The sequence below is a fragment of the Chelonoidis abingdonii genome, chromosome 23, assembly GCF_003597395.2.
Source record: "Chelonoidis abingdonii isolate Lonesome George chromosome 23, CheloAbing_2.0, whole genome shotgun sequence".
Taxonomy (NCBI): domain Eukaryota; kingdom Metazoa; phylum Chordata; order Testudines; family Testudinidae; genus Chelonoidis; species Chelonoidis abingdonii.
Genome location: NC_133791.1, coordinates 1,366,865 through 1,394,443, shown reverse-complemented (window position 1 = coordinate 1,394,443; position 27,579 = coordinate 1,366,865). Strand labels below are relative to the sequence as shown.

General features: G+C 48.0%; 4 protein-coding genes across 7 annotated transcripts in view; 2 read left to right on the top strand and 2 right to left on the bottom strand.

The window, feature by feature from the left end:
* Positions 1-780, bottom strand: part of KLHL21 (kelch like family member 21) — a 34,085-nt gene extending 33,305 nt beyond the window's left edge. The window contains exons 1-2 of one of the 3 annotated variants that reach the window (XM_075060318.1): positions 567-780; positions 381-504 (exon numbers count right to left, since the gene is read on the bottom strand). In XM_075060318.1, the coding sequence (XP_074916419.1) occupies positions 381-504; positions 567-780 (338 nt within the window). Of the gene's footprint in view, positions 1-40; positions 236-380; positions 505-566 lie in introns of those variants that run through there. The other 2 variants (XM_032763810.2, XM_075060316.1) reach the window with 2 other exon arrangements.
* On the top strand, positions 735-6,447 carry PHF13 (PHD finger protein 13). The gene is made up of 4 exons (XM_032763763.2): positions 735-817; positions 2,387-2,488; positions 3,394-3,946; positions 5,463-6,447. Exons 1-4 carry the CDS (start codon positions 779-781, stop codon positions 5,687-5,689), a joined length of 921 nt encoding a protein of 306 aa, XP_032619654.1. The 5' UTR covers positions 735-778; the 3' UTR covers positions 5,690-6,447.
* A 2,885-nt stretch (positions 6,448-9,332) lies between these two features.
* Positions 9,333-13,442, top strand: THAP3 (THAP domain containing 3). Its single transcript, XM_032763863.2, has 5 exons — positions 9,333-9,410; positions 9,593-9,785; positions 11,224-11,277; positions 11,688-11,783; positions 12,557-13,442. Exons 1-5 carry the CDS (start codon positions 9,334-9,336, stop codon positions 12,851-12,853), a joined length of 717 nt encoding a protein of 238 aa, XP_032619754.1. The 5' UTR covers position 9,333; the 3' UTR covers positions 12,854-13,442.
* A 429-nt stretch (positions 13,443-13,871) lies between these two features.
* DNAJC11 (DnaJ heat shock protein family (Hsp40) member C11) overlaps positions 13,872-27,579 on the bottom strand; it is a 68,857-nt gene continuing 55,149 nt past the window's right edge. For both annotated transcript variants that reach the window (XM_032763857.2, XM_032763858.2), the window contains exons 8-16: positions 26,550-26,739; positions 24,637-24,722; positions 20,716-20,832; positions 19,370-19,525; positions 19,033-19,102; positions 17,994-18,051; positions 17,104-17,246; positions 16,199-16,328; positions 13,872-15,690 (exon numbers count right to left, since the gene is read on the bottom strand). In XM_032763857.2, the coding sequence (XP_032619748.1) occupies positions 15,665-15,690; positions 16,199-16,328; positions 17,104-17,246; positions 17,994-18,051; positions 19,033-19,102; positions 19,370-19,525; positions 20,716-20,832; positions 24,637-24,722; positions 26,550-26,739 (976 nt within the window). In that variant the 3' untranslated portion in view covers positions 13,872-15,664. The remainder of the gene's footprint in view (positions 15,691-16,198; positions 16,329-17,103; positions 17,247-17,993; positions 18,052-19,032; positions 19,103-19,369; positions 19,526-20,715; positions 20,833-24,636; positions 24,723-26,549; positions 26,740-27,579) is intronic.

Here is a 27,579-nt window from a genome sequence, read left to right as displayed (position 1 = left end):
ACCCCGGCCCTGCCCGCACCCCAGACACGCGCTCACCTACCGGCACAGCTGCTCTCGGCGCATCAAGCCAAGCAGGCGCCCACCGCTCGCAGGGTGGGGGAAGGGAAAGGTCTGGGTCCGGACTCCGGTCTGAATGAGGCGGGAGCCGAAGGACACTCGGCTGGCCCGGCAGCGCCCTGTCGGCGGGGCAGCGGCAGGGCCTGGTGGCGCGCCCCGCCCGGGAGCCGCAGGCCCCTGCGCCAGGGGCCGGGCCTGCCGCCTCACCCCGCCCGGAGCCTCGTGACAGGCCCTCGTGGGGGCAGGGCCAGCGGAGGAGCCTCCCCGTATCCCCACACGGCCGGGGGCGAAGGGAACGAGACCCGCTGCCGACCCCCGCTTACCGCTCCCAGCGCCGCCGCCACAGCAGAACCCCCAGCCGGCGGGCCTGAAGCGCGGGAGGCATGCTGGGGGCTGTAGTTCTCTCCAGGACTACAACTCCCGGCAGTCCCTGCGCCGCGTCCCCGCCGGAGCCGCTCGCGAAGAGGGAGAACTACAGCTCCCAGCAGTCCCTGCGCCGCGTCCGCTCGGGAGCGGCTCGCGCGGAGAGAGAACTACAGCTCCCAGCAGCCCCTTGTCCTCACACGGCGCCCGCCCCGTTGCCCTCCTCCCTCCCACCGGTACCGGGCGGTTCGAGGTGTCGGCGCTGCCGGGCGAGATCGAACTGATTCGTCGGTATCGGGCCCGCGCTTCGGGCAGCACCTGGACCCGTCTGCCTGACTCCGGCCGCCTGCGCTGGGACATGGACCCCGACCCCTGCGCGTCCCCCTTCCCCCCTGAGGTGAGGCCGGGGCCGTCTCCCCACGGACCCCCTGCCCCTCCTCGTGCCGGAGCCCGGGACCTGCTCCGCGGCAGCCGCCGTCGCCGCTCAGCGATCGCCTCCAGCCAGAGCCCCGCCCCCACTCAGGGATCCCCCATCCCCCCGAGGGCCCCTCTCCTCAGAGATCCGCCACCTGTCCCAGGGCCCCCGACATCTCCCACCCGGCTCCTTCCCCCCAGCGGTCCCCACCCACCCGAGGGCCTCGATTCCCCGCTCAGAGATTCCCCCCCAGAGCCCCAGCGCCGCTCAGCGATCGCCTCCAGCCAGAGCCCCGCCCCCACTCAGGGATCCCCCATCCCCCCGAGGGCCCNCCCCCCCCAGTTCCGTTGCCCCGAACCAAACCTTCTAACCCCCCACCAGTCTTCCACCCTGGGCTCTGACCCCCTTCCTCCTCCGAAATTCTTCCCCTCCCGGTGCCCCGAGCACCACGCCCACCTAGAGAGCTGCCCCTCCCAGCTGAGAGCCCTTGCTGAACCTGGGGCTCTCATCCTCCTCTACACCTCTCCAGACGCTCTTAGAGAGTCATTGCTTGCACCCTCTTTCCTCATCACTGGGATTTAATTCTCTCTGCCCAGGAGTCAGAGCCCCTCATCCAATGATCTGGCCCCCTTCGGAGTCTTCGACTCCGTGTCTCCTGTCTAATCCTCCTCCCCCATCACAGATGGAGGAGATTTTGTGGTTGTTTCCAGTGCTGCTCCCCCATATGCAGAAATGGCTTCTTTGGACAGTGACTTTCTCAGGCAGTGTCCTGTGCAGACAGGGAAATAAGGAAGATTGCAGGTGGGGAGGACAGGATTTCTCAGCAGCCTGTCTTGCTTTTTGACAGTTCAGTTCAAAGTGTGGGTTGGGGCTAGATACAAATATATTCCATATTCGTTTGTATTTTACTGGGGTTGGGGATGGGGATGGGGATAAGGGTTATCATGAAACTGGGCATTGGTTTGGGGTCTCAATACAAAACTATAAAAAATGGTAAGCCCTGAAGAAGTATTCTGTGTCCAGGCAGACGCTCCATGTGTAGTTAGTCTGCTGTTTCCAGGAGCTTTGAGTTCTGGGTAGGAGCCATGATATAGACTTTGCACCAGAAAGAGAACAGCAATCATTGAATGTAACTTATCAGTTACATTAACAGGATGTGCAGACTTCGCAGTACCCAAACAGCTGTTTCAGTGACTGGTTAGCTTCTTCTTCCCTGCCTTTAATAGCTGAAGCATTTGTGTTCAATAGAATATTAGACCCCAAAGCCGTTAGAAACCACCACTGCAAACAGGCATGTGGGAATACCTAGAAGGGGAGCCAGACAAACCTGAGAATTAAATTTTAGCAAAAAGCCCCGACAAGCATGTTAAATCACAGGATTGCCCCAAGGTGCCCTCTCTTGCATTTTGACTATATAAGAGACACTCTGAAACTATCACTCTGAGGTGGATATCCATGTGTACAAAATCCTTATGCTGTCTCTGATTTGACATTATCACTGGTTTGTTCAGAAATTTCACGTTAATGTTCTGGTTACTGTCTCTTTAACAGGATTTTTCTCCCAGCTCCAAGAGACACAGAACTGTGGAAGATTTCAACAAATTTTGCACCTTTGTCTTGGCATATGCTGGCTACATCCCCTACCCACAAGAGGTAATGGTGCAGCCACTCAATCTTCATTTTATTTCAGATACACATTGCTATAGCTAATGCTGTTGATAGGTTAAATGTTATCAGGGTGATAAGCATGGTATAAATACCTAGATAGATAAAGTGGATGTATTTATGGGGTAGGGTCCTGTGAAAGCTCCTGATGGGACAAAAAGGAACCCACTGGCCTGTGATGTTCAGAAACAAATTATGGAACTTGGAATGTAACTGGATATTGTCAGCCTCCCACCTGAGCCACAAATGTCTCTACACTTATAAAGTTAAATGTAATCCTTAGGCTCCTGGTGTATGATGTAATCTCTTCTTTAATCAAAAGTGAGGCAGTCTTGCTTGAGGGGACAGAAAAAAGTTTAAAGGTCAGTGAGTACCATTTCTGTTTAAATTATTTGACTGATGAATGATTTCTGTGCGTTGTAAAAATATTACATTAGAGGTATTCATGCTAGAGTCCCCTCCCCTTTGTAGCCTAGGCCTAGGCTGCCACAAACTTCAGATTGCCACGCAACCTTTAAAATGAGCCAGTTGTTTTCCTTGTCTGGAATTCCCAGCAGGGGCTTAGGATACAAAGCACTTGGAAGGAATTGGGAGTCTGGACTCCTGGAAACACTTTACTGAAAACTATTTAGTGCCTTTAACACTCAGTTGTATCTGTCCTAGGCCACAGGTAAGGATGAGAGAAGGTAAATAAGGTAGGCTAGTGACTGAATGGCAGCTGGATAAGTGGAGATTATCTGATTTTTAGTTAGAAGACAGGGAGCCTATTGTAACAGGTATAGATCCTTCCCCATCCTCCCACTTCAAAAAGGTGGGTGTAATAAGTGGTTGTCTAAGAGGTTTACAATCAACTCTAAGATTATACTCACATCTGGTCTCTTAATATTTTCTAGGAGACCCCCTTGAGGAGCAGCCCCAGCCCCCCCAATAGTACTGGAGGTACCATCGACAGTGATAGCTGGGACCCCCGATTCAATGACCTCCCTTCTGCTGTCTCCCTGCCAGTCAAGAGCAGAAAGAGCTTTAGTCAGCTCAAGCGAGCAAAACCATATGTTTCCCTATTCCAGCGGGCAAAGCCGAGCAGCCTTCTGCCAGAGCGAAAGCAAACTGATAAGATCAGAAAGAAGAAAAAAATGAAGAGAAGAGAAACGGAAGCGCCTGTGGAGGAAGAATATGGGGGGAAGCTGCTGAAGCTAGAGGCGGAGGATTCTTATGTTGAGACCCCCATGAGTCCCTCATCTGAGGGTGATCCTCAGTCTGTGACTGACCATTGCTCAGTATGGGACTCTGACACTCCTTCCAATGTCTCGTACCCTCCTGAGACTGCTGAGCAGGGCATGGAGATGCAGAGCGTGGGCAAACGCACGGTCATACGGCAGGGCAAGCAGGTTGTGTTTCGGGATGAGGATGGCACTGGTGATGATGAGGACATTATGGTGGATTCAGGTAAACAACCGGCTAAGGGGAGATATTTGTGAGGTGTTTGGTTAGATTAAGATCATAGGTGGCTATCCTCTATCTAGTATGTTTTAGCACTCAACTCCTCTATAAAATGGGATAGTGCAGATCTGCCTCCTGGGGGGATTTAAGGACAAAATTCATTAGTGTTTGCAAAGCACTTTTAGATCTTTGGATAGAAGTGGGTAGAGAAGAGCAAAGAATGTTTATTGCTTAGTGACCTAGCACCTCAATGAAGCTTTCCAGACTGACGTGAGGGTTTCTTTCTATTAGCTGTGTTTTCTGAGAGGCTTAGTGTAAACTGGACAGAAAGTTGGAAGCTAGTTTTGGGAGTCGAGCCCTTTTCTTTCCATATTTACCCTCTGGGTTTGCTGAGATTCTGTCCTAGAGCAAGGTGCAGGAGGCAGTAGAGGGTGCAGACTACAGCTTCTGGCATGCCCTGGAAAGGGCTTGTCAGTCTCCTCCTGCTGGACATTTACCAGGCTGCTGTATTTGGGTCCCAGCACTGGACCCAGGAGCTCTTAAGCTTTCCTGACTCTGAGCGGAGTTCAGGCACTGTTTCTAGGCACACTTTCAGGGTGCACATTCGCTTTCTAGCACCCTTTTCTGAAAGCAGAGACTCTGCAGTCCAACTGCCTAGGCCTTGAGATGAGGTCTGGCTTCCCTGAAACTCCACAGTTACTTCACATCCTGCCTAAAGCTCTAACCATGTGGGCACCCTAGCTTCCAATTTACGTCTTCAGGGACACATGATCATTGAAGCAGATGAACACACACTTTGCAGAAGGTTTCTAACACAATTATCCTACATACTGATGTAGGCAAAATAAAAAACACCTACACACCAGTCCCTGTTTCACTTTTCTCGCCACTCTTGAGTGTTTTGGGGGTTTGGGTCAGCATCCTTTCAGGGTGTCCAGAATACTTTTCCTACAGCTGAAAGCTTTTCCTTCATAATATGGAGTATCTTTCTCTCCTGCAGGCAGCTTCCTCCAGCCTTAGCTGGTACTACCTTGAAAAAGTTCCTTGTTACAAAAGCGTGGCTCTTTGTTGCTCTCTCGTGCCCCAAGTTTCTCTTGTCTCTCTGACCAGCCCAGTCTCTGTGTTTTATCTTTGTTCCCTCCCCTGGGGAAGTTGGAGGGAAAATGGTTTTATCTAGGATGCAGTTACTCCTTTGTTCTGTACAGGCAAGATCTGTTCAGGTGTGGTAGTCTTTAATGACTGACCTATTCATAGAGAGACGTGTAGGGTCCACTCCCATCTCCTGAGCATAAGGAGGATGAGGCAGGAACACAGTGCGGTTTACTATAAAGGCTTCAATGTGCAGAGTTCACAATTACAAACAGAACTCATAGACTGTACAGTGACAAGATTCCCCAAATCATCACAGGCCTGTAGGGACTGCTTTTAAACCAAGGAGTAAGTTCAGCACGAAAAGGGAGAGTTTGGTGTGCAGCAGGAGGAAAGAAGTGATAGTTTTAACTCGCTGTTTTTTTCCTTCCAGATGATGATTCTTGGGATCTCGTCACCTGTTTCTGCATGAAACCTTTTGCTGGACGGCCAATGATTGAATGTAATGAGTGTCACACCTGGATTCACCTCTCCTGTGCCAAAATCCGCAAATCAAATGTTCCAGAGGTCTATGTCTGCCAGAAGTGCCGGGACTCCAAGTTTGATATTCGCCGCTCAAACCGCTCCCGGACGGGTTCACGCAGGCGCTTTCTGGACTAGTGGAGGGAACTACTGTGCCGGCGTACTGCTTGAGCAGATTAGCCATGTAAAACACAGAACTCCAGCCAGGGGGGCAAGAGAGCTCCTCTGAACTGCAGTTACTCAGGCAAAAATGTCTGTCTGTGTAAACAGACATAAGGTATTCAATGTCTTTGATTGTCAGAGCTGGAAGAGGCCTGCTGGCCAAAATTTCTGCTAGAGTCTGATTAGCTTTAGCAGGGACACACTAAGCACCCCAGGTTCAGTGGGATTTTGTCCAGTTCAGACTATGAATAGGATGATGATTTGGGTGTGTTTACCTTTGCCATCTATCAATTTTTATCCCCCTGGGAAAGTGTTAAGAAAGTGCAAGGCTTCTAGGTGCTGAAGAAAATAATCATCCTCCAGAGCAGGAGGAGAGAAATCTCTGAAGAGTCTGAAAATAAACAGCCATATCTTTTATTGTAATACTAAACCTGCCCATTTGTCCTATGTATCAATCTTAAGAATTTCTGAAGGCTCCTTCAGAGTGAGCGTGAATGCACACTGAACTCACATGTGACCTGCCTCCTCTTCAGCTGGGTAGTAGGAGAGTATCCAGTGAGTTGTATGATTTGGCTTTGTTTCTGGTAAAACCAGTTAGTTCCCACAGCTCTGTGGACTGTGTCTTTAAAAGAGAGATACAGACCTTTCTTTTTTCTGGGTGGGCTGTACTGGAGGTGGCCATATCAGTTTTCTTCCGTAATTAAGCTGTGTCCTCTTAAAACCATTTTCATGATTTTGTTTTGCATGAGTGACTCAAACACGAGGTTGTGGGCTGCCATCCACTCTGTTCCACAGCCCTGTGTGGTGTCTTATTTCAGATATCTCAGCTGAAAAGCATTGTTTTAGGAGATACCAATTCCCTTTCCTCCTCCAGCCCGGAAGTAAAGCTTAGGCTGCACAGTGGGCCTTGATAAATTAAAATCTAGGAATTTAGACAGGTCTAGTTTGGATTTGGGCTGTCCCCATCTGAGTACTGGGGCTGGATTTACCTGCATTTTCATTAATGGTTTCCTGGGATGGATTTGTAAATGGGAAGATTTTATAATCTTTGAACTGGTGGATGCACATACGTTAATTTGTTCCCATTTGTATATTAGGACAGCCAGCCCAATCCTGGATAGATGGCCTATGCAACTGGCAAGGTGGGCTGCATTTGAGAGAACAATCCAGAGCTGCAGAGAATAAGGGAATGCATTGAGACCAGAAAATGTTTGTATCTTGTGACTGCCCTTTTAGGGAGCAGCAAGCGCAGTGGTCACTGGTCTAGAGAATGCTTCAGGGAAACAAGACTGGTACGTGAGGCCACTAAGGTGTAGGCGCTTTCCTTTTAAATGACCAAATTGAGAATACATTGTATTTATTGCTCAAACTGGATCTTTGTTCTTGAGAGAATTCTCCTAAATCATATGATGCTTAATGAACAATGGACGTTCTATTCTGTCAGACTATTAGATGAGCGGGAGCCACTAACTGACATTCATTTATATCTGAAGGAAGACAGAACTGCCAGGAATCAATGCAGCAGATGCTTTGTGTCAGACTGCCACATTATTTGAATACTGATTTATCAGGAAAAACATCCTGGCAGTGTCAGGGACCCCCTTTGGACATTTAACACTAGGCTGCGCAGAGTACTAGAACAGATTGTATAGCATAGTCCTACAATGCCCAGGGCCTTGATTAGATGGGATCTAATGATGGAAAAGATCCATTACTTTTTATCATTATGATCGAACTGCACTTCTATTTTACTGTCCATTTTAAAACTTGGTGCAGTTTGAAAAGCCCATAAAATCAATTTGATTTATAGCTAAAGCAATTGAAATCTGGTTTTATAAACAGCTCCACTAAAATCTAAGACAACCATTATACACTACCTACCAGAAGCTAAATGGAACCAGGAATTTGCCAAAGATTTACCTCATAGGGCTGTCTTCTGCAGCCAGATAAATAACCAAAGTTCCTAAGTGTTGCTGTTTTCTCTGCAAATACAAGGCTTTGGAAGAAGATTCTGTTCAGTCTGTGTAAGGGTTTGACCTGATGCAAGTATTGGCATCTTTGTGTCTACGGCACATCTGCAGTACAACTGGACCACTGTAGGATAAGTTCCTGTTGTTTTATGGGAGAAATCCAAGAAACTGCCAGGTGAGCTGCCTGTTTCTTAGAGGTTCAAGACTACTTTTAACTCTTTTCACTATTGTTCTGTTACCTTTGCAGATTTACCCCAATAGATGGTGTCTGACAACCCCAGCATGTTACAATGTTAGTAGAAGGAACAACCATGTCCACCTGTTTTGAGTTAAATCACTTTTATCCATGTATGATTACAAATTAATTCAGAACTTTATTTTTTCATTAAAAGTGGTTATTTTAACAAATGGTGCTTTTTTTTCTTAAAAATATGAAGCATCCATTAATGTGATCATTTTCTCTTTTGCTTTTTCTTTCCTGGGTTTGAAGTTAGGATTTTGTTATGTTTCCATAGTGGACAGAGGCCCTAGTAAGTGTCCAGTAGGGCTAGGTGACGGAAAACATCCATCTGGGGTTTGTCTGGTGGAGCTTGCAATATACAAATGAAATGACATAGGGAGGGTGGGGAGTGATGCCCTCAAATAGACACAATTACATATATATATATATATATATATATATATATGCTTTATCAAGTAGGGAGGGGACAGAGTTGCAAAGGAGAGGGAAGCAGCTGGTGTTTGGGGTGGTGCAATGGATTGGGGGGGGGTTCAAGAAGGGCTGACGATGAGAAGATGATTTTGGCAGCTGTATTGTTCTTTCCTACTGCTGAGGGCACGGTGGGAGGCAAGGGGGCCCGGCCGGAGGCACGGCGGCTGCCCGCTGATGACTGTAGTGTTGACGTTCGAGCTATTGGGCAATTTTTACCGGCCCAGCTCCTGCAGCCCTGCAAGCCGGGGGCACCTCCCCAAAGGGAGCGGAGGCAGCCCGGCGCGGGCGGGCGCTGAGCTGCCTGGGGGTCACGAGCGGGGAAGCCGGCGCTCGCTGTCGTTTCTCCGCGGTGCCCCCAGCTCCACACGGGCGTGGCCCAGCGACTGCTGCAACTACAGCGCCCAGCCTGCCCTGCGGCCCAGGGACTACAACTCCCAGCCTGCCCTGCGCACAACCCGTCTGGGGACGCTGGGAGCAGGCGTGAAAAAGGGGAGAGGCGCGATGCATGCTGGGAAAGGCCGTCATTGCTGGGCGGAGTCTCCCTCGCTCTGGCCCAGGGGGTGGGGGCGGGGTAAAACAGAGCGCTTGGCGCCCGCGCGGGAAATCCGTCCCGGAAGGCGCGGACTGCAGGGGGCGACTAGGGTCCGAGGAGGGGGCGCAGCCATCTTTGTTGGGGGCAACGCGCGATGCCCAAATCGTGCGCGGCGCTTCGGTGCAGTAACCGCTATAGCAGCCGCTGCCGGCAGCAGCTCACTTTCCACAGGTACCGGGGCCCGGCCCGGCCCCTCCCCGCCGCCCTCCCCTCAGGTACCGGGGCCCGGCCCCTCGCCAGACTCAGGTACCGGGGCCCGGCCCCTCCCCCCCCGACTCAGGTACCGGGGCCCGGCCCGGCCCCTCCCCGCCGCCCTCCCCTCAGGTACCGGGGCCCGGNACGCGCGATGCCCAAATCGTGCGCGGCGCTTCGGTGCAGTAACCGCTATAGCAGCCGCTGCCGGCAGCAGCTCACTTTCCACAGGTACCGGGGCCCGGCCCGGCCCCTCCCCGCCGCCCTCCCCTCAGGGACCGGGGCCCGGCCCCTCGCCAGACTCAGGTCCCGGGGCCCGGCCCCTCCCCCCCCGACTCAGGTACCGGGGCCCGGCCCGGCCCGCCCCCGCCCCTAGATACCCGGGCCGGTGTCTCACCCACTGTCTCCCGCAGGTTCCCGTTCAGCCGGCCCGAGCTGCTGGCGCGCTGGGTGGGGAACATTGGCCGTGGCGATTTCCAGCCCAGCTCGCACACGGTGCTCTGCTCGCAGCACTTCCAGCCCGACTGCTTCAGCGCCTTCGGCAACCGCACCAACCTCAAGCCCAACGCCGTGCCCACACTCTTTGCCTTCCCCCGCACGGTCAGGGTGAGTTCTGGGGTTGCCAGGCTGTATTCCTGGAGATTTCATCACATGACAATCTTTGATTAAAGATCAGTTCCTGGAGACTCCAGGCCAATCCTGGAGACTTGGTACCCCTACCGGGTTTTAGTCCTGCTGTGGGAGCTGGTGGGTAGAGCAGGGGCTGAGCATTGGGCTGTGTGAGACGCTGGGGAGCTTACTGGACACTGCACAACCCCCTTTCTCCTTCTGTACAATGGTCTATGAGAGATCATTATAACGGACACTGCTCTGTCCTCCCCTCACAAAGGGCATCACTTTATTTCACATCCCATGGGAGCTGTTCCTCAGTGTCCCAAATGCTCTGCCCCTTGCATTAGTCAAGGAGCCAGTCCCTGCTATGGATTTTTATGAAGTCAGTTCCTGATCACGGTTAACCTAAGCCTGCTCCCACTGAAATCAGTAGTAAAAATGCCATATCTAGTAGGAGAGTGGACAGATATACTTTAGCTGCTGTCAGTGATGGGAAAATACTAGGTGCTCCTGTTAATAATAGCAATTAATCTTCAGCTGCTCTCCTTACACTTACAACTTGTCAATATGCTGCAACAAATACTCTGATTTCTACCCTGTGAAAGAGGTTCTTGAAAAATGGCATCCTGCACACACATTCCCTCTTACATATGGAGATATACCTATCTCATAGAACTGGAAGGGACCCTGAAAGGTCACTGAGTCCAGCCCCCTGCCTTCACTAGCAGGACCAAGTACTGATTTTGCCCCAGATCCTAGGGTGGCCCCCTCAAGGATTGAACTCACATCCCTGGATTTAGCAGGCCAATGCTCAAACCACTGAGCCATCCCTCCCCTCAAAGTGAAGTCCCACACATTTATTTGTGCAATCCATACATGTTTAAAATACTGACATGAGAGAAGCATGTTCTACTCTCCTTGTAACAATTCAAATAGTACGTAAGACAAAACCATAATGACTCTTGGCTAGCGTAGCCACAAGTTCCCTCCCCCTCAGTTCTAGCTAAAAACCTGACATGAGTGCTATTCTACAAACTGCCCTACCCCTTTCAAAAGTAAAGGGGGAGAAGAGATCCTACCAGGTCTGAGAAGGATGCTAGTTCACCTGGAATTGATTGTGGCTTAGTTATAACTGACCTTACAGAAACAAAGAGTTTATGCATATATATACACATCACCCAGTCTTACTCCCATTTTGCTTAGTCAAACATTAAACAGAGGAAGTTTTTGTTAAAACCTTGTGTGAAGCTTAAGTGTACAATACCACATTGTCTTAAGGACCGTGATCATTTTTTATTGCTGTCTTTTTCCCTTGGAGAGCCAAGAATGTTGCATGTGGTTTCCTTCCAAATGGGAGTCAGACTTGGGCAGCAAGTAACACTGGGATTCTCAGAAATGTCACACTAACCTGAGAGCCTTGTCCTTACTATAGCAAATCAGGAAGAAGAGCCCTCTACATGATGCTGAGGATTCCAAATTGCCTAAGGTACATTTGTCCCTTCCAGTCTTTTGCATCCTTTTTTTTAAAACCTGAGGGCAATGCTGCATCTTGCTGTACAGCACATGATGATTGTCTAGGATTTGGATCCCTTCTCACTGAAGTACCCCCTTTTTGTAGATACTTGTCTAAATATTCCAAACTGTGTGAAGCGAGTATTTTCACTGGATGGCACTGAAGCAAGCTAAAATTTCAGTCCCAATTGCTTATCACTTCTATTTTAATTCCAGTTAGTAACTTAGTACTTTATGTTGAAATAAAAATGAAGGCCAAAAGGGAGTGTATGGCTCATTTACACTGACCGTCTCTCCTGGAACAGAGATCACTTTAAGCTGTAATACTAGTGGTGTTGAAAATAAGAGCTGCTTGAGTTTGGGTAATTCTCTTGGTCTCTTTAGGACTTTACAAGGACAGAGGATGGAAGGAGACTAGATGAAGAAACTGTTCTACATCAAGAGCCCCAACCCAGTAGAACAGAGGAACCAATAGAAGAGGTAAGAGTTTCTTTACCTCACATCTTAAGCAAAAATCAAACATTGTTGACAATTACACACAGCTGAGTTCAAAGCACTATAGAGATAGGGAAGCAGAAATGAGTGAAAGTTTTATCACTTCATATAGAAAAGAACTGGCTGTAGAGGCCCTGTGACTCTTCACTTGAAAACTTAATGATTCTTACAGAACTGGAGAGCAAGCACCTGTTGAGCTTTGGTGACTTGACCTTGTTTCAAGAATAATTCAATTTTCATGAAGTATATTCAGGTGGATTGGGTAAACTTAATCCCAGCCACTGCTAGTTTCTGGGGATTTGACTTTAAACACAGAAGGTCCCATGTGAGAAGAGTTCAGTGCTGAGGTTTGGGGATATCTGTCCATTACAAAAACTACCACGCAATTTGCCTGAAAATAAATTGTCTGGTGGTTACAGCAGGAACTGGGGAGTCAGGAGACCTAGATTATATTGTTGGGTCTGCGACTGACTAGCTGGGTGTTGAGCAAATCACTTCCCCTTACTGTACAATGAGGAGAATGCAAACCTCCGCTGTGAAATATGGAGACACTTTAGACAGAGAGAGAGAGAGAGAGAGAGGCAAAGTAGCAGGACTAGTAGGAAAGCTTCTGCTTGACTCTCAGGATTGGAATAGCAGCTGCTCAGGGTGAGGTGCATTAGTCATGTTGCGGAAGAAGCTTACATAATGTCTCCCTGTGTAATACCCATCCAACCAAGCTCTGCATCCCTCACTTTCACTCCCTGTGTTCTTTTCAGGTTAGCACAACTAAGGCAACAGAAGTGGAGGGCTGGCTGCTGCAATCCAGGCCCCCAGTGCAGAGACACCACCCAATTCAGACCTCAGATCACAACTATGCTGTCAGTGACTGTGCTTCCTTAAAACAAAAACTTTTCCAGGCACTAGAGGAAAATGAAAAACTGCAAAAACGCCTGAAGATTAAAAGCCTGGCATTGAGGAGGATGTTTGTGCAGCTCCAGGCCTGCAAAAAGGAGCAGCAAACACACCAGGCCAGACGGGAGGGAACAGGGAGGGAACAGGGCCTGACTTTCTGAACACTCATCTACCAGCAAGAACTGTGGTTCGACAGGCTCCCAGCTAGAGTACTTCAATAGAGTAATGTACTCACTATTGTTTCTGATGAGTATAGCTTAAAGTTCACGTACCTCATAACTTCCCAGCATGCACATGGTCAAATGAGAGCTAGCAAAGGGAGCTTGGCTGAGAAATAGAATGTAAAAAATTCCCTAAACCTGCACTTCTTGCCTCAGCATTTTGTAATCTAAATGCCTTTATAATAAAGTAAGAATGCCAGCTGTATATGGGTGTGTGAGAAGAGACCCTGGGAACTTTTCTGGCAATTACATTTAGTTAAGCTAATGTTAAGTCATATAGACATTGTTTTTTTTTCAAGATGTGACGTAATTCCAAAGTTGTAGAACTACTGCATGAGCCAGAGACCACTTTTGTAAGTCATGGTGCTAGCTCTTTTCTCCCCATCCCATTCGGTATAATTTATATGAAAATAGATTTTCATGACAGCAAAAACTGTATTATAACTATTTACATCAGGCAAACGTCAGTGAGAGGGTAAATGATTTTATTCTTGTATAAAGCTAATGAATTATTGTTTAATGTTTCATCTCTATTCCATGGCTGGATTTTATCTGCTCTGTTGGGATTTTCTTATAATAATTAACAGCAAATGTTTTGCTGCTATTTTATACCTACTACTACTTGCATCTCAGCCTTTACTCAATCCTCACACAATCCTGTTATGAGAAATTGTGTTACAGTAGCCAGAGCAGCAACATTCTAAGCACCCTACAAACACAGATGAGACAGTCTCAGATGTAAGCTCTTCTTAGGAAGGAACTAAGATACAATAATAAAATAAAAAGATGGTGGTAGGTGGAAGAGGTGACACACATTTGAGTATTTTATTGAAGATGCTGGCATCCTGCCCAGCCATCACATAGCAACTTACTCTAAAAACCACCATTCACAGTGGGTCTTGAGGATTTGAAAGAGGCCAAGCTTGTATTTATAATAATGTAACTAACTCACCACCCACAGCTTTCAAAGAGGATTTATTATGACAATACAGTATTTTCTCTTCCACCAGCTTTAAACAAGGTGAAGTAATCAATGGATGGAAGAGCCATCTGTAGCAAAGGAAACACGGGGCAGTTTTCAACTGAAAATTGATTCAACACAAAATTTATTGCACAGTTGACACTTAGCTCCAGATCAAAAAACACTGAGAGATGGTAGTGAATGAAATGCATTCCTGGAACACGTGCTGTTCACACACAAAAAGGTGAGATTTTTCTGATAAAAAAACTGGCAAGCAGCACTTGATTGTAGGAACAAGGAGGGGAGAGATAATTATCAGCTTTCCTGGAACAGCTGTGATAAACCTGCTCTTGGACAAGAACTATTGCAAATGAAATTCCCTGATGTGATTTCAGGCTTGTGAGGGGGAGATAGGACTGACAAGTAAACACAATAGCAGTTACACTAAAGAAATAAGGGGCCAAGGTGCATGTCAGGAAGTTATTTACTCCAGTAGTTATCAGTAGCAACAATGCCTCTGTCCATATGCACTTCTTCCTAAATCTCTTGCATATAAATGATGAAGGCCCCCTGCCCCCCCCGAGGACTGGGCAAGAGTAGAGCTACATTTCTACTTGCATAATAGCTACCACTCTCCCTTTTATATAAATATCTAAAAGTACTAAGAAGCCAGATACTTAATAGTGCTATTTCCAGCAGCCCTGCTGCTTTCAGTTATGTTGGTAGAGCAAGAGTGCACCTCTCTGGAGGTAAGGTAAATCACAGGCAGGGGTTGCATCTTAAGGCTCGTCTAGGGAATCTAGCCACTCAGACTTGCAGTCACGGTTTTGAAGGTTTCAGTTGTTCCTCCTCTACACTTTGATCTGGTTTACTTGTATCAACTTCATTTCCCTCTTTTCCCAGCATAAAATCAGAGGGGAAGAGTTGCAGCACCAGAATCAGCTAGGAACAGAACTATTCAGTTCATCTAATTCACTTTCCCCCAAAAAAGACTTAAAACAACACGCAGTCCTGGGTGAGGAGGAGCAAAATTAATTTGACATGGACAGTGGTTATAATCTATAATTAATCTGGAGTAGTAACAATGCTTGGAACGAATGCTACTGGCAGCTGGATGGAAGCATGCTGAAAAAGGTCCACGTGATTAGGAAAAGCAGAGAACTTCATTCTAAACATACTTGTCCTTAAACAAAAAGTACATATTAAATACAGAAGTGGGATGAACAGCACATCCTCTGTCCGGTCACAGGATTGATAGAGAGGATTCTTAGGAGGTGGCCACAAAGTTCGCTTTCCCCTTAGGAGCAGAAAGGGTTAAAGTAACTAGTTGTTTTCAGTTAACTTAACCCCAGCCCTGTAAGCTTGAGGGAAAGGGAGAGCGAAGAGTCCTCCTCCACTTCCCATCTTGCTGATAGTGAGAGGAAACAATGAGACTGGACAAATGAGCTGCACTTAACTCATGGCAGGAAGGGCTTGGACACATGACAGCTGGGGCTCTACCCATCACACCTCCCAGGCAAGTGATGGGCACGCAGAGAGCACTGCACATTCTCAGCCATGTTCCCTATTGGCTGCCAAGCCACAATCCAGGGCAGTATTGCCTTGGAGGTACCTGCAAGAGCAGGTTTTCTCGTTACCCCTTAACATAATTGGTATGACACCGCCTTCTATATGGATCATAAAAATAAAAACATCTCAGTTTCAGTTTCAAACTTGTAGAATCCAGGAGGAAGGTTTTGCAGCTTCTGTTGATTCAGGTACCATGCATGACACCCTGCTTTCTCACCACATTAGCTGTCCGCATCAATCCTGTGAGCTGTTAAGAACAAATGGACTCAGTTCATGTTTATTAATAGAGATGTCCTAACTCTCAGCAACATTTACCATAGTGTCAGTTGCAGGAGAATTACTAGCAGTAAAGGAAATCACTGAATGCAAGATTCTCACCAACTTACAAAAGCATCAAAAGTAAGAGACTAATCACTTAGAAACCAGAATTCTCCAAAGGACAGCGCACAATCTGAGGTGCCCAAGACTGGTTTAGAAAGGATTTGTGCTCTTCAGCCAAATCACAGTGCAGCTATTCATAAGAGAGACACCCAGAACAGGCTAACTCCTCAAAGCTAATGGCTCCACTGTCCCTGGAAGAGCACTTGCACAATTGAGACATCCTAACCAGCAACCGCAAGGCACCACTGATGCCAGACACTGCGATGGAGTGCAACCCAGTGAATTTTGGGGGAGCGGCTGAGAAGATCCTGTCCTCTCTGCTGGAATTGGGGCTTGGTGACTGGAGGAAGGAGAAAACAATCCTTGCTACTTACATTGCTTTGGTATCCTAAGGGCCTCGCTGTCAGCGGACATCACTTGATGTAGAACTCCCCGAAACTGATACAGCACTTTCAAACTCTTCTCTTCGCCCACACAAGGGTCATAGAACCCAGGCAGCCCAGCCTTCAACAACAAAAACAACACACTGAGCACTCTCACAGCTCTCCCACTGGTGCTTTTAGGTTACACAGAAAGAGGGAGTTTTAAAAGGAGTTGAAGCTGGTCTCCTGCACATGGGACACCATCCACACCAATTAATGTAAAACATTAAAGACGCTTTCAATTACACCTGCCTAAAGGTTGGTTTTATAATTAAATTTTCCTATTTTATTAAATATTTTTCTCCTCCTGAAGCTGAGTAAGAGACTCTCACAAACAACAAGGGAAACTGACTGTGTAGGGGAATCAGCAGAAGTGACTACAAAGGGCAGCCAAGGTAAAGTAAATAAAAAAATAATTCTCCCCTTTAATCTTTCTGCTAGTGGTTTTAGGCATTATTTATAACAATAGCAGGTAAATAGTTTTCAGACATGTAATTTTTAAGACGACAGTGTCCCTTTAACACCAACATTAGTTAAATGCATCTGATTCTCCCACTGACCTACAGCAGCTATTACATATCTGATAATATAATTGAGCAAGACCTTCCGTCCTATACAAGCCATGGACATTCAGGAAGTGTCAGAGCTGCTAGGTGTTCATGGTGGTTATTTAAACTCTCATTTAAGAATACTTTAGAGCAGCTCTTTTTGTGGATGCACTTGCTCTGGATTAGAGTTTATTTCTGGTTTGTTTGCCTGCACTCTGCCAGGGGAGGATGAGGTGGTGCAGGACTGGGCTGTGCAGGGCCTGCAGCAAAGGTTAGCACCCACAAGGCAATTCAGCACTCGTTGCATACCTTGGAGGCCTCTGTGAGGATAAGCTTAGAGTCCTTCACCAAGCACTGCAGGGGCACGGTCACATCTATGACTTTCACTTTCTCGTTCTTCCTGCTATTGTCATTGACAAACTTCCCATACCAGGCATTCACTATTATCAAACCTGCATTCCACGTAAGAACAAAGATATGGTAAAAGGCTCCCCCAGGCACCTGTAGAGAAACTGATGAAGAGATAGGAGCCGGAGGGGGGACATGCTGCTGCTTCCAGGAGCTGCTTGAGGTAACTGCTGCCTGGAGCCTGTACCCCTGAGCCCCTCCCATGCCCCAATCCCTTTCCCTAGCTCTAATCCCCCTCCCACCCTCTTCTCAACTCCTCGATCCCAGCCTGGAGCACCCTCCTCCATCCCAAACCCCTCATCTCCAGCCCCACCCCAGAGCCTGCACCCCCAGCCAGAGCCCCCTCACTTCCCCCAACCCTCTGCCCCAGCCCTGATCCCTCTCCAGCCCTCCGAACTGCTCAGGCCCAGCCTGGAGCACTTTCTACACCTCAAATCCCTCATCCCAGCCCCACCCCAGAGCCTGCATCTCCAGGTGAAGCCCACACCCCAACCCCCTGCTCCAGCCTGGAGCCCCCTCCCACACCCTGAACTCATTTCTGGCCCCACACCTGAGCCCGCACCCCTAGCCAGAGCCCTTACCCCCCCAGCACCCCAACCCCAATTTCGTGAGCATTCATGACCCACCTTACAATTTTCATACCCAGATGTGGCCCTCAGGCCAAAAAGTTTGCCCACCCTTAATACCTACTTTCCACTTCTCTCCCCAGCCCTCCAATCTCTGTAGGGATCACACTCCCCCTTCCTCTCCTCAAACCCTTCAGAACAAGTAAGTTATGCTGCACTTTTTACCCATCCTGCCTTCCTCTGCCTCAATTATCCTCCGGACGGACTCTTGCATTAACCGAACCTGCCACAACACAAAGGACAAAACAAAATTCAGCAGATTCCATTTAAAAGAGCTATGAACCCCAAGTGGGAATAGTTTCCTTAAGCTGAGAAGGCTCACGAGGAATGAGTGAATTAGGAAGACATCTGCAGACCAGGGCCTGGGCATTGTCTCAGAGCTCACCTGCGCATGAATATGAAAATGAAGATCAGAACAAAAACACAGGGAAAGGGGAAATGCCTCAAACTGCCTTGGGGTTGCGGTGACAGAGTATGGGAATGTTGGAGCCTTCCTATGGTCCCTAAGTGAGGTCTGGAGATCATCCAATCCATGGGTAGAGTGTCCCAGAGAAATGAACGAGTGTCAGCAATTGTGGCTTGCAGGAGGCTCTGTATGTTGTTGCCCTTGCCAACGACAGCAGCCCACTCAGCCACTGGGGTGAAGGGGAAGACTCAGTCTTACTTCCTGGGCTGGGGGGCAGTGACAGGTTCTTCCCCCATCCCACATACTCCCAGACTGGGTATTGCAGCGCAGGAGATGGGAGCAGGGAGGAGCAAAGAGAACATCCTGTAGCTCACGGGGGCACAGAGCTGCCATGAAACTCTTGGCTCTTTCTGCCCCCTTCTCTACTGTGAGACTGGTCCTGAGGGGAGGTGGAAAAACTCTGCCTGCTGCTACAGTGGTCATGATTGGCTACTCTTCCCCAGGAGGCAGGCAAATGTGGAAGGCAGCCAGTCAGGGAGGGGATTTTTCCCCCAGGCAGGATTAAAATTCCCAAGAGGACTGGAGCTCTTCATGTCTTCACTAGATTGGCTCCAGCCCTGGCAAAAATCACACCACTCGAAATTGCAAGAATTGGCAACACTGCGGATGGTATGAGTTCTGCAAATGAAACTGGGGACACAGCTGGAGAACAAAGTGGGTGGCATGTGCTGTATGGAACAATATAACCAAGGATGAAACTAACAGGCAAGACTGGGGATGGAGGAACGGACCACTTACTGCAGCTTCCGCCTCCTGCTTCTTCTGCTGGACATCACTGGCTGTACTTTCCCTTTGTTTCTCCAACTCTCTGACATGAGGAAGTTGAACAACACATTAGTTATAGGCATTAAATACCTTAATAGGCCTTAATTATCCTACAAACCTCACTCAATCAGGCTGGTTGCAAGGCCTCCATTGGAGATTCTTTACAGCGATCATCCTTCAGGCTCCTCATTTTAACTCCCAATACAACAACTGTACTGCAGATAAATGCCCCTAAACCTGCCACCCTGCTTCCAAAAGCAATTGAATAGGAGAGCCCAGCTCTATTTAAAACACATAACCTCAGACTCACTTCTCCTTTTGTGCCCTGAGGTAGGGTTTGATGATTAGCCTATGCATGGCAAAGTAGATAACTAAGGGTCCCACGGTGGCGTAGAACACAGCACTGGGGAGCAGCTGATCTGTCAGGTGGACAGGAAAGAAGTAGGTCTGGCTGGCCCTGTTCAACCTAAAACAAAGAAGAACAAAGCAGCTTATCAAAGCAAGTCTGGAGTTCTAAACCACACAACAGAATACGTCTAATGCCGGCCAACAGTGTAGGCTCCAACTCAGCAGCAGCAACCACCAGAGGTAGTGAGATAGTCTGAATTCTGAACCCAAAGGTGAAGAGCTCAGACTAAATCAGAACAGCAGCAATGGAGATGTCTGAAGCATGGCAGAGCCCTTACTTTTAAGGAGTAGGTGTCTCCTCTGGAGATACTTGGTTGGAGCAGCGATGATGTTCTGGAGTCTATTTAAAAAAATCTTGAGAGAATCTCATGGTCCCAGGACTCATTGGGGAAAGACACAATCACCCCTTCCAGAGGGAAATCAGAAGCAGTTGCTTACTCTGAAAGAATCTACTGCTGCACTGTTCCCCACCATCACTTCCTGGATTCCTACCCAATAAGGCAAGGAACATTACTAGTCCCTGTACATCATGAGATACCCAAAGTTCAAGGTACACAGGAACAGAGGATGCTCTCACAAGAAGGATCACATTCATGCATGTGCCTTGCAGGAAGGAAAATATTAATGTTCATCAGTTGCTTATAGTCAAATTTATTATAGCAAGTTTGTCATGATCTGAAGTCTTATCATTAGGACTGTGATCTTAGTGTTTTTGGATAGGTTCTGTAGTGTTGTCATGCCCTCTGCTGGCAAAATCAAAATATGCACAAAGTCTATCAACACAGTGTTCTGTTAGTACCTCTTTGAAAGCTGCATCATGTTAACTAGTGAAAACTGATATATTCTTAACTCTAGCAATCTAGGTTGGTCTGAATTGTTGCCTGTGTAAAGCTGTGGTAACTGGAATGCAATTACATATATTTAAAAAAAAACTCCTCAGTATCTATCCACTTACAGTAATTTGCCACACTTGATTTTTAAAATGCACCCTCAGATATTTTTAGTATACTTGCACACTAGTGCCAAATGAAATGCTCAGCCTCCAACAAAAGTAGGCTTAGAGGGCCACATCCCTCTACTAAAAGTGAGAGCAGCTGCAACCTGCTCCATTTTATAGCATGTACATGCATCACAGCCTTCGGGTTCCTTTTGCTCCCTTTGCTTGGCTGCCTCAGTTGAATGCATCAGACACATGAATGTGTGTTACAGTCATAGCCACCAACATCACAGTTATAATCTTGAACTGACTTGATTTTCAGAGACACTCCCTGGGGAACACCAACACTGACAGTGGCTCCCAAAATACTGTGTCTGGAAATCTTCCTCTCTGCTCCATATTCCACTATGGTCCCAAAGAAACCTGCCCTAGAATGACAAAACCAGAAAACAATAAGACAAGAGCACAGTCTCCAATTTCTCTTTTACTATCCAATTCTGTTTATTGTAGTTCACCACGTATCACAAAGGAGAGGTTACCAACCTTGTACAGTAACCGGAGTTCTTCAAGATATGTGTGATCAGAGATTTTTGTCAGCAGTGTCCGCGGCTCTGTGCCTGCGCCCTAGATATCCCTGTGCTCTGGGTGGGCAGAGGGAATGGAAGTACTGCCTCCACTCCAATTCCTTCTCAACCACGGAAGTCTAGCAAGACTGCAAGGCAGATGGGAAGGGGCAGGGGTAGTGCAGCACCCACAGGGTCATATCTCGAGGAACTACAGTTACCATACCAAGTCAGTCACCTCCCCTTCTTCGAGTAGTGTCCCTAAGGGGTCTCACTTCAGGAGATTCTGAGTGTGGCAGAAGGGTGCTGAGGAGGCTGATTTAGTATGGATCATAGAACAGAGTCACGAAAAGCTGTCAGCTCTGGAAGCAAGCACAACATAGTGCTGAAAAAACGCGCAGCAAAGATCAGATAGCTGCCCTGCAGATGTCTGAGACAGGATGCTTTTCAGTAGGGCCACTCTGAGACTGAGCCTTGGTGGAATTAGCTATCACCTTAAGGGGGGACAACCCCTCAAGGCTTTGTAACAGGTTAAGAAGCATCTTACAACAGTCTTTGGGTGGAGAATGGATGTCCTTTTATTCATTCCATGACAGAGCTGAAAAGCCTTGGAGAAGCCCTAAGGGGATTAGTTCTGTCGCGGTAAAAGGCAAGAGCTCTTCTTACATTCAGTGTATGGTGGCTCATTTCTTCTCTTGAAGAGTGAGGCTCAGGGTGAAACAGCAGTGGGTGAATCTCCTGATAAATGTGGAACTCTGAAGAAACTTTAGATAGAAAGCAAAGATGTGGATGTAGTGTCACCTCGTTACAATAGAACACTGTATGCAGTGGGTCAGCCAATAGGGCTCCTATCTCTCCAACACCCTTTCTGGCTGAGGTGATGGCCGTGAGGAACTAAGTACAGAGGGACAAAGGAAGAGGGATCAACTCCCCACAGATTCAAACTGAGGCTTCCTCAGCACATTAAGAACTAAACTGAGATCCCATGGTGGAGTGGGTTTTCTGACAGGAGGAAAAAGGTTGAACAGGCACTTAATAAGCATCATCACAGTCAGGTGTCTGAAGAACTGAAAACTCCTCAATACGAGGGTGAAAAGCTGTGATGGCAGCAAGCTGAACCGTAACCAAGCTCAGCAATAATTCCATGATTTTTAAATTTGGCAGATAACTGAATCATCACACGAGACTTGAGAGGAGGTATAGATCAGTGGAAACATGTCCATGTCTGTAGGCAGGTTTTCCTTCTAGTAGGTTTTCCACTGAGATCTGTATGTGGTGTGATATGCACCAGTTCCATCATTTTACTGACTCGGAACAAAAGGATCTTTCTCCTCCTCACCAAATGATGTAACACACAGCTGCTCTGTTGGCCAGCATTATGATGACTGGGTTTCCCCAGATGTGGGTAAGGAAGGACTGGCAAGTGTAACAAGGATTTCCTCAACTGGTCCATTTGTCCTGAGCTGTGAAGTCCTGGAAATGCGCACTCCAGTCCAACAGGGAAGCACTGTGGTGATGATCCTGGTGGGAGAAGGTTGTGACAATGGAACTCCCACACATACCTCTTTTGGATCTTTCCACTAAGTTGCCACCCTCACCGCTCCCAGCCGCCAGCCCTGGAGCTCCCAGCCGCCACAGGCCCCGAGGAGCCCCCAGCAGCCACAGGAGCTGGACTCCTGCACTCCCCTCCCACAGCAGGACTCCGACTCTCATTCCCCATCAGCCCCATTTTGTCACAGTTATTTTCAGTAAAAGTCAGGGACCGGTCACAGGCAATAAACAAAAACTCGTAGAAGCCTGTGACCAGTCCCTGACTTTTACTAAAAATAACGGTGATAAAATCTTAACTTTAGTAATTAGTAAAGGGATGCAGCACAAGGCTGCTCTACTTAAAGGATCCTTGGGTTGGGACCCGGAGCGGTGGGTGGGACTGCACCACCCCCTCCCACCCAGGGCCAGCTCCAGGCACCAGCCCAGCAAGCAGCTGCTTGGGGCGGCACGTCCCTCACTCCGTCTTGGAGCGAAGACTGAAGCAGTGGCGGTAGAGCTGCAGATCGCGACTTTTTTTTTTTTTGCTGCTTGAGGCAAGAGGTTAAGTAGACTCCAAGAGGTAAGTCAGCACTGGCAGAGTGTCTCTCTAGGTACCCCTCAGCAATGGTGACTCAGATTCCTCCCAGGTCCTCGTGGAACAGAAGCCAGTACAGTACCAGGGACTCTGGACAGGGCCCCCCAGGAGTCAGGTGGTAAGTGCAATCCATGCACCCTTCTTGGCTGGCTGGTACCAACCATGATTTAAGCTTGTCCTTAAAGTCCTCATGCTTCAAAGGCACCGAGTCCAGTGCCAATGCTGATGCCACTTCAGGTTATTTACCAGACAGTTTCTCAGTACGCAATGTTGTCTTTTTAGCCGGTGCCAGGATCATGGTAGCAGTGGTGGGGCGGGAGCCTCGGCAGTACCCGTGTTGGGATGTGAGGTCTCCTGAGGCCTGGACCCAGAGGTGACTTATTTCTTCTCTTATCCCATTCTGGAAAATGGGTTCTCTCCTTTTTTAGGGTCTGAATGGTTATAAAGGGGTCCCAGCATCTTTGCTTCCCACCACAGCAGTGATGGTGGCCAGAGTTCTCTGTGCAACTGAATCTGACATATGGGATGTGACTTGGACCGTGCAGGTCTCAGAAAACACTCCATCAACAGGAGTTTTAGTCTGTTCTCCCTCGATATTTTAGACTTGCTTTTAAATCCTGAGCAGATCTTACATTTCAATGGGATGTGAGTTTTTCCCAGGCAGTGGACGCAGCTTGTAGGTCTGTCACTGCAGGGAAAAGACCTATGGCAGGTCTGGCAGGGTTTGAATCCAGGGGTCCTGGGCATAACCCATTACTCGAGGCCATGGATTGAGGCCCAAGAAGAAAACAAACACCCAGATCAGGCAAATGAAACAGAGGGGATGCTAAAGTGTGCTAAAAAACGGGAAAATATATAAAGAAAATCACTATGAAAAGAAACAGTAAGAGACATGCAAGAAGCTGTATGGCTAACTATAGCCAACAGTGCAATGCTCTGTCTCAAGCCATGGGTAGCTGAGATGGAACTGGAGTGGCAGCAGGGCCATACCTCCACACTATGCCCTTACACTGGAGCACGAGGATTCCTGGGGTGCAGGTGCAAACCCTGCTGACAACAGTCTCCAATCAGCAGCACACAGGTGCATGCACATCCTGAAGTGGAGCTGCCACAGGCAGACCAGTCAAAGAAATATCAGCAAATTAAAACAGGAAACAATGTGGAAAAAAAGAGATGTGTTTGTTAGTGAGTGATTAACTATGTAAATACAGGACCTAAATTAAGGAGGCCCTTTTCAGTTAGTACAGTGACAAGCTAGCAAGGCTTACAGGCGTTGTCCTTGGTGATGATATACAGATATCAAAATAATACAGGTACAGTCTCCCCAGCTGAAGAGGACGAAGGCTCATCTAAGCCCCAAGACTGTGACCCTTCATTCTGTCACATTAACAGAGAGAATTAAAAATCAAGGGAAGCAGCTCTTCCACCAAGAAATACACGGGCATCAGGGCACAAACTACACAGGCCTACAGCAGCAGTGACTGGGGTTTCCTTGCCAGACGCTCTGATGCAAGCCCCACCGGAGCATCCCCACTTATACTCACTTGAGGGAACCTTTAACTCGGGTTTGATCCTCATCCTGAAACTTATGCTGGTAACTGATCATCATGAAGGAGTGGGGGATTCCGAGCTGAAACACCAGAGAGGCATGAGTTCATGGACAAGCTGTATCAGCAGCCACAGCTGAGTACTCCCACCAAGTTCCTTTCCAGTCCCTTCTGCAGGGTGGACATCACCACAGTAGCTACCACCTGCATGTCACTACCCTTCACCTGTACTCAACAGTGTCACTCACTGAATTTTAGACTGTGCTCTGTGAAACCTTTACTTGGGGCTGAGCACAAAGCTTAGTGGGGCTTTTAACAAGAGACGCCCTCTCTTACAAAGTGATCTGCAGAATAACAGTTGGAGAAGTGCTGCCTTGAAGGGACACTGTCAGCTGGTTTAAGGTCTCATTTCATTGCTGTTCCTGGAAATTTCCAGGCATCACTAGTTGGCAAAACTGATAACTGCCATATGATCCCAGACAAATGGGACCATTCTGGAACACCCTTCTCCCCATCCAGCCCCGTAAGTCTTTACATTAGTGTGATCACATCAAAGCAGCAGCTTGAGTGTTCATGCCAACACTCTGGGAAAGCGCATGCATGCAGACAGGGTGGGTGGATGCACTCATTGCAGTGCTCAGAGCACTTTGCAGGTACATTCAGGAATGCCAAGTATCTCCATATGGCAGGAAGATTAGTGTCGCTTTCCACAGAAGAGGCAGAATCAAGGCTGTATTCAAGTGTCTCCTGGTAATACTGGGCTAGGCAGCAAGCACATCAGGTGATCTAAGCACATTCCTAAGTGACTGGTCACTTCTGCAAGGAATGTGTTGCAAGATTTCTGGCCCTGGTGAATTAAGTGGCTGCTGTAGGAACATTTCTAACTAGTACAGGAGCAGCAAGAAAATGTGACAGGTCTATTACCCTGAAACTGTGCTTTGCTCTTTCTGCAAAACATTTCAGTAAATGTGCTGTTCCTGCTGAGAGAGGCATTTCTGGTTCCATGGACACCTAGACACAGTGTGTTTGGCTGCTCTGAATGCTGAGGGGAAGGTTACGTGTTCTGCTGAGTAGAAATCATATAGACTGTCAATGTGTAATACAGGAGCAAGAGTCCAGCAGCAAAATCTGCTGCTGGAATTCAGAGCAAACAGCTGCTTTTCAATGCATTCTGCAAAAGGGAAGTTGGAGAAATTGTTTTGAGCAGAGACATAAATTTTAGGGTACACCAACCTGACAACTTCGCTTTCAGCTCTTTTGCTCCTGCCTCTCTCTCCCTCCCCCCCATTGAGGAGGAAGGAACATCAACTTCATGGAAATCAGTGGCAACACTGCTACACCTCTACCCCTATAGAACGCTGTCCTCGGGAGCCAAAAAATCTTACTGCATTATAGGTGAAACTGCGTTATATTGAACTTGTTTTGATCCGCCAGAGTGCACATCCCCCCTCCCCCCACCCCCGGAGCACTGCTTTAACACGTTATATTCGAATGTGTGTTACATCGGATCGCGTTATATCAGGGTAGAGGTGTATGTCCATAAGCCTGCTGAAGGGACTAAGTAAGGTAGCACAAACTATGCTCCGAGAAATGAAATAGTCTCCCAGTTGAGGGAGGCTGAAGCCTGACACGCTACTCTCCATAGCTCCAGCACATTAACATTATGAGCTGTATCCTCCAGCTCACTACTACAATACTAGCCATCAGTTCTGGGCAGGGGGCTGCAAAGTGAAGGGCTAATCCACAAACTCATCACACTGACTAAACTCAGGCAGGTGCTAATTACCTAAATTACCGACAGAGGTTATAATGGAAAAGGGGCAAGCTACCTTCCAATGGGCAATATAACAGGCAGCTCAAACACTGAGAGGAAGCTTGCTCTCCATTACACACAGCCCTCTGAGTCTTACCTGCAAGGCCACCGTGAAGTGGCTGGTTTTGGTATCCCGGACAATACTTGTATTCATGGCTGACTGGATGCCCCATCGCCACTGTAAATAGCCCATTGTGTTCTTATCTAGGTTCCGTGCCAGGACAGTTGTGAGGCCTGGTCGGATTCCACGGGATGAAAACTGCAGAGCACAGTTTGTGGTGATGAAGCTACAAGAAATAAGGAGAGCATCAGCAGTGGTAAGAACACAGACTCTCTAGACAGCCTCAAACTCCCATCACCCAGGGGCTTTGGCATGCAGGGCTCTCAAGAGACATTTGCTGCATGCTGTAGACACTCGCTATCCTTCAGCTCCAATATCAGCTGCAATCACTTCATACATTAGACACTGGCAGCACTGCCAGGAAATTGCCACAAATGTAACCCCCCCGCAATTCAGTCAATCAGGTGGTAACATTAGGGCCAGCCCGACAGGAGTGCAAACACTGGCACGGAGGCTTGCCTAGCCCTAACTGTGCAATAGTGCTGTAGAGGCAGCTCCATCACCTGCTATGGAGGCCTCCTGTTGCTGCCCAGCAGCTCCCCACCACCAGTGAGAGAGCCAGCAGCAATAAGCTCTTGAGGGGCCCACGTCACAATCTGGGCTCTGAGAATGGGATGTCTGAAAACTAGAAGGGCTCAAAGGGAAGGAGACGGCACTGTCACCAATGAGAAAGAGGCTCTAATACAAAAATGCAGTCAGCATCTAGCTTGCACTTTTCTGCACAAAAGGAAGGTTTAGTCATTTGCAAATCAGCACCTGATGAAGGGCAAACCTTGCATTACTTCTCTAATCTCCTTTCTTCATGTCAGCCCCTCTCCTGCACGTGAGAGTCCCCGAAGAGCCCTGGATGCAGAGTCTGGAGAATGTCACTGAGCATTATTTCTGCACATCATCATAAGGCTTGTGACAGAGAGATCTCCTGAGTTTGCTCGCTCTCCTCCCCACTTTGTAGTAAGCCATTCCTGTAATTTACAGATTAACGATATCCCACAAAGCAGCCTCTATT

What these genes read in the sequence shown, in the direction of transcription:
- THAP3 (XM_032763863.2), top strand. Translation starts at nt 9,334, where the DNA reads ATGCCCAAATCGTGCGCGGCGCTTCGGTGCAGTAACCGCTATAGCAGC. An exon ending in CCTTCCCCCGCACGGTCAGG is followed by an intron (nt 9,786 to 11,223) that starts GTGAGTTCTGGG and finishes TCCTTACTATAG; the next exon opens with CAAATCAGGAAGAAGAGCCC. An exon ending in AGGATTCCAAATTGCCTAAG is followed by an intron (nt 11,278 to 11,687) that starts GTACATTTGTCC and finishes TGGTCTCTTTAG; the next exon opens with GACTTTACAAGGACAGAGGA.
- PHF13 (XM_032763763.2), top strand. Translation starts at nt 779, where the DNA reads ATGGACCCCGACCCCTGCGCGTCCCCCTTCCCCCCTGAG. An exon ending in ACATCCCCTACCCACAAGAG is followed by an intron (nt 2,489 to 3,393) that starts GTAATGGTGCAG and finishes AATATTTTCTAG; the next exon opens with GAGACCCCCTTGAGGAGCAG. An exon ending in GGACATTATGGTGGATTCAG is followed by an intron (nt 3,947 to 5,462) that starts GTAAACAACCGG and finishes TTTTCCTTCCAG; the next exon opens with ATGATGATTCTTGGGATCTC.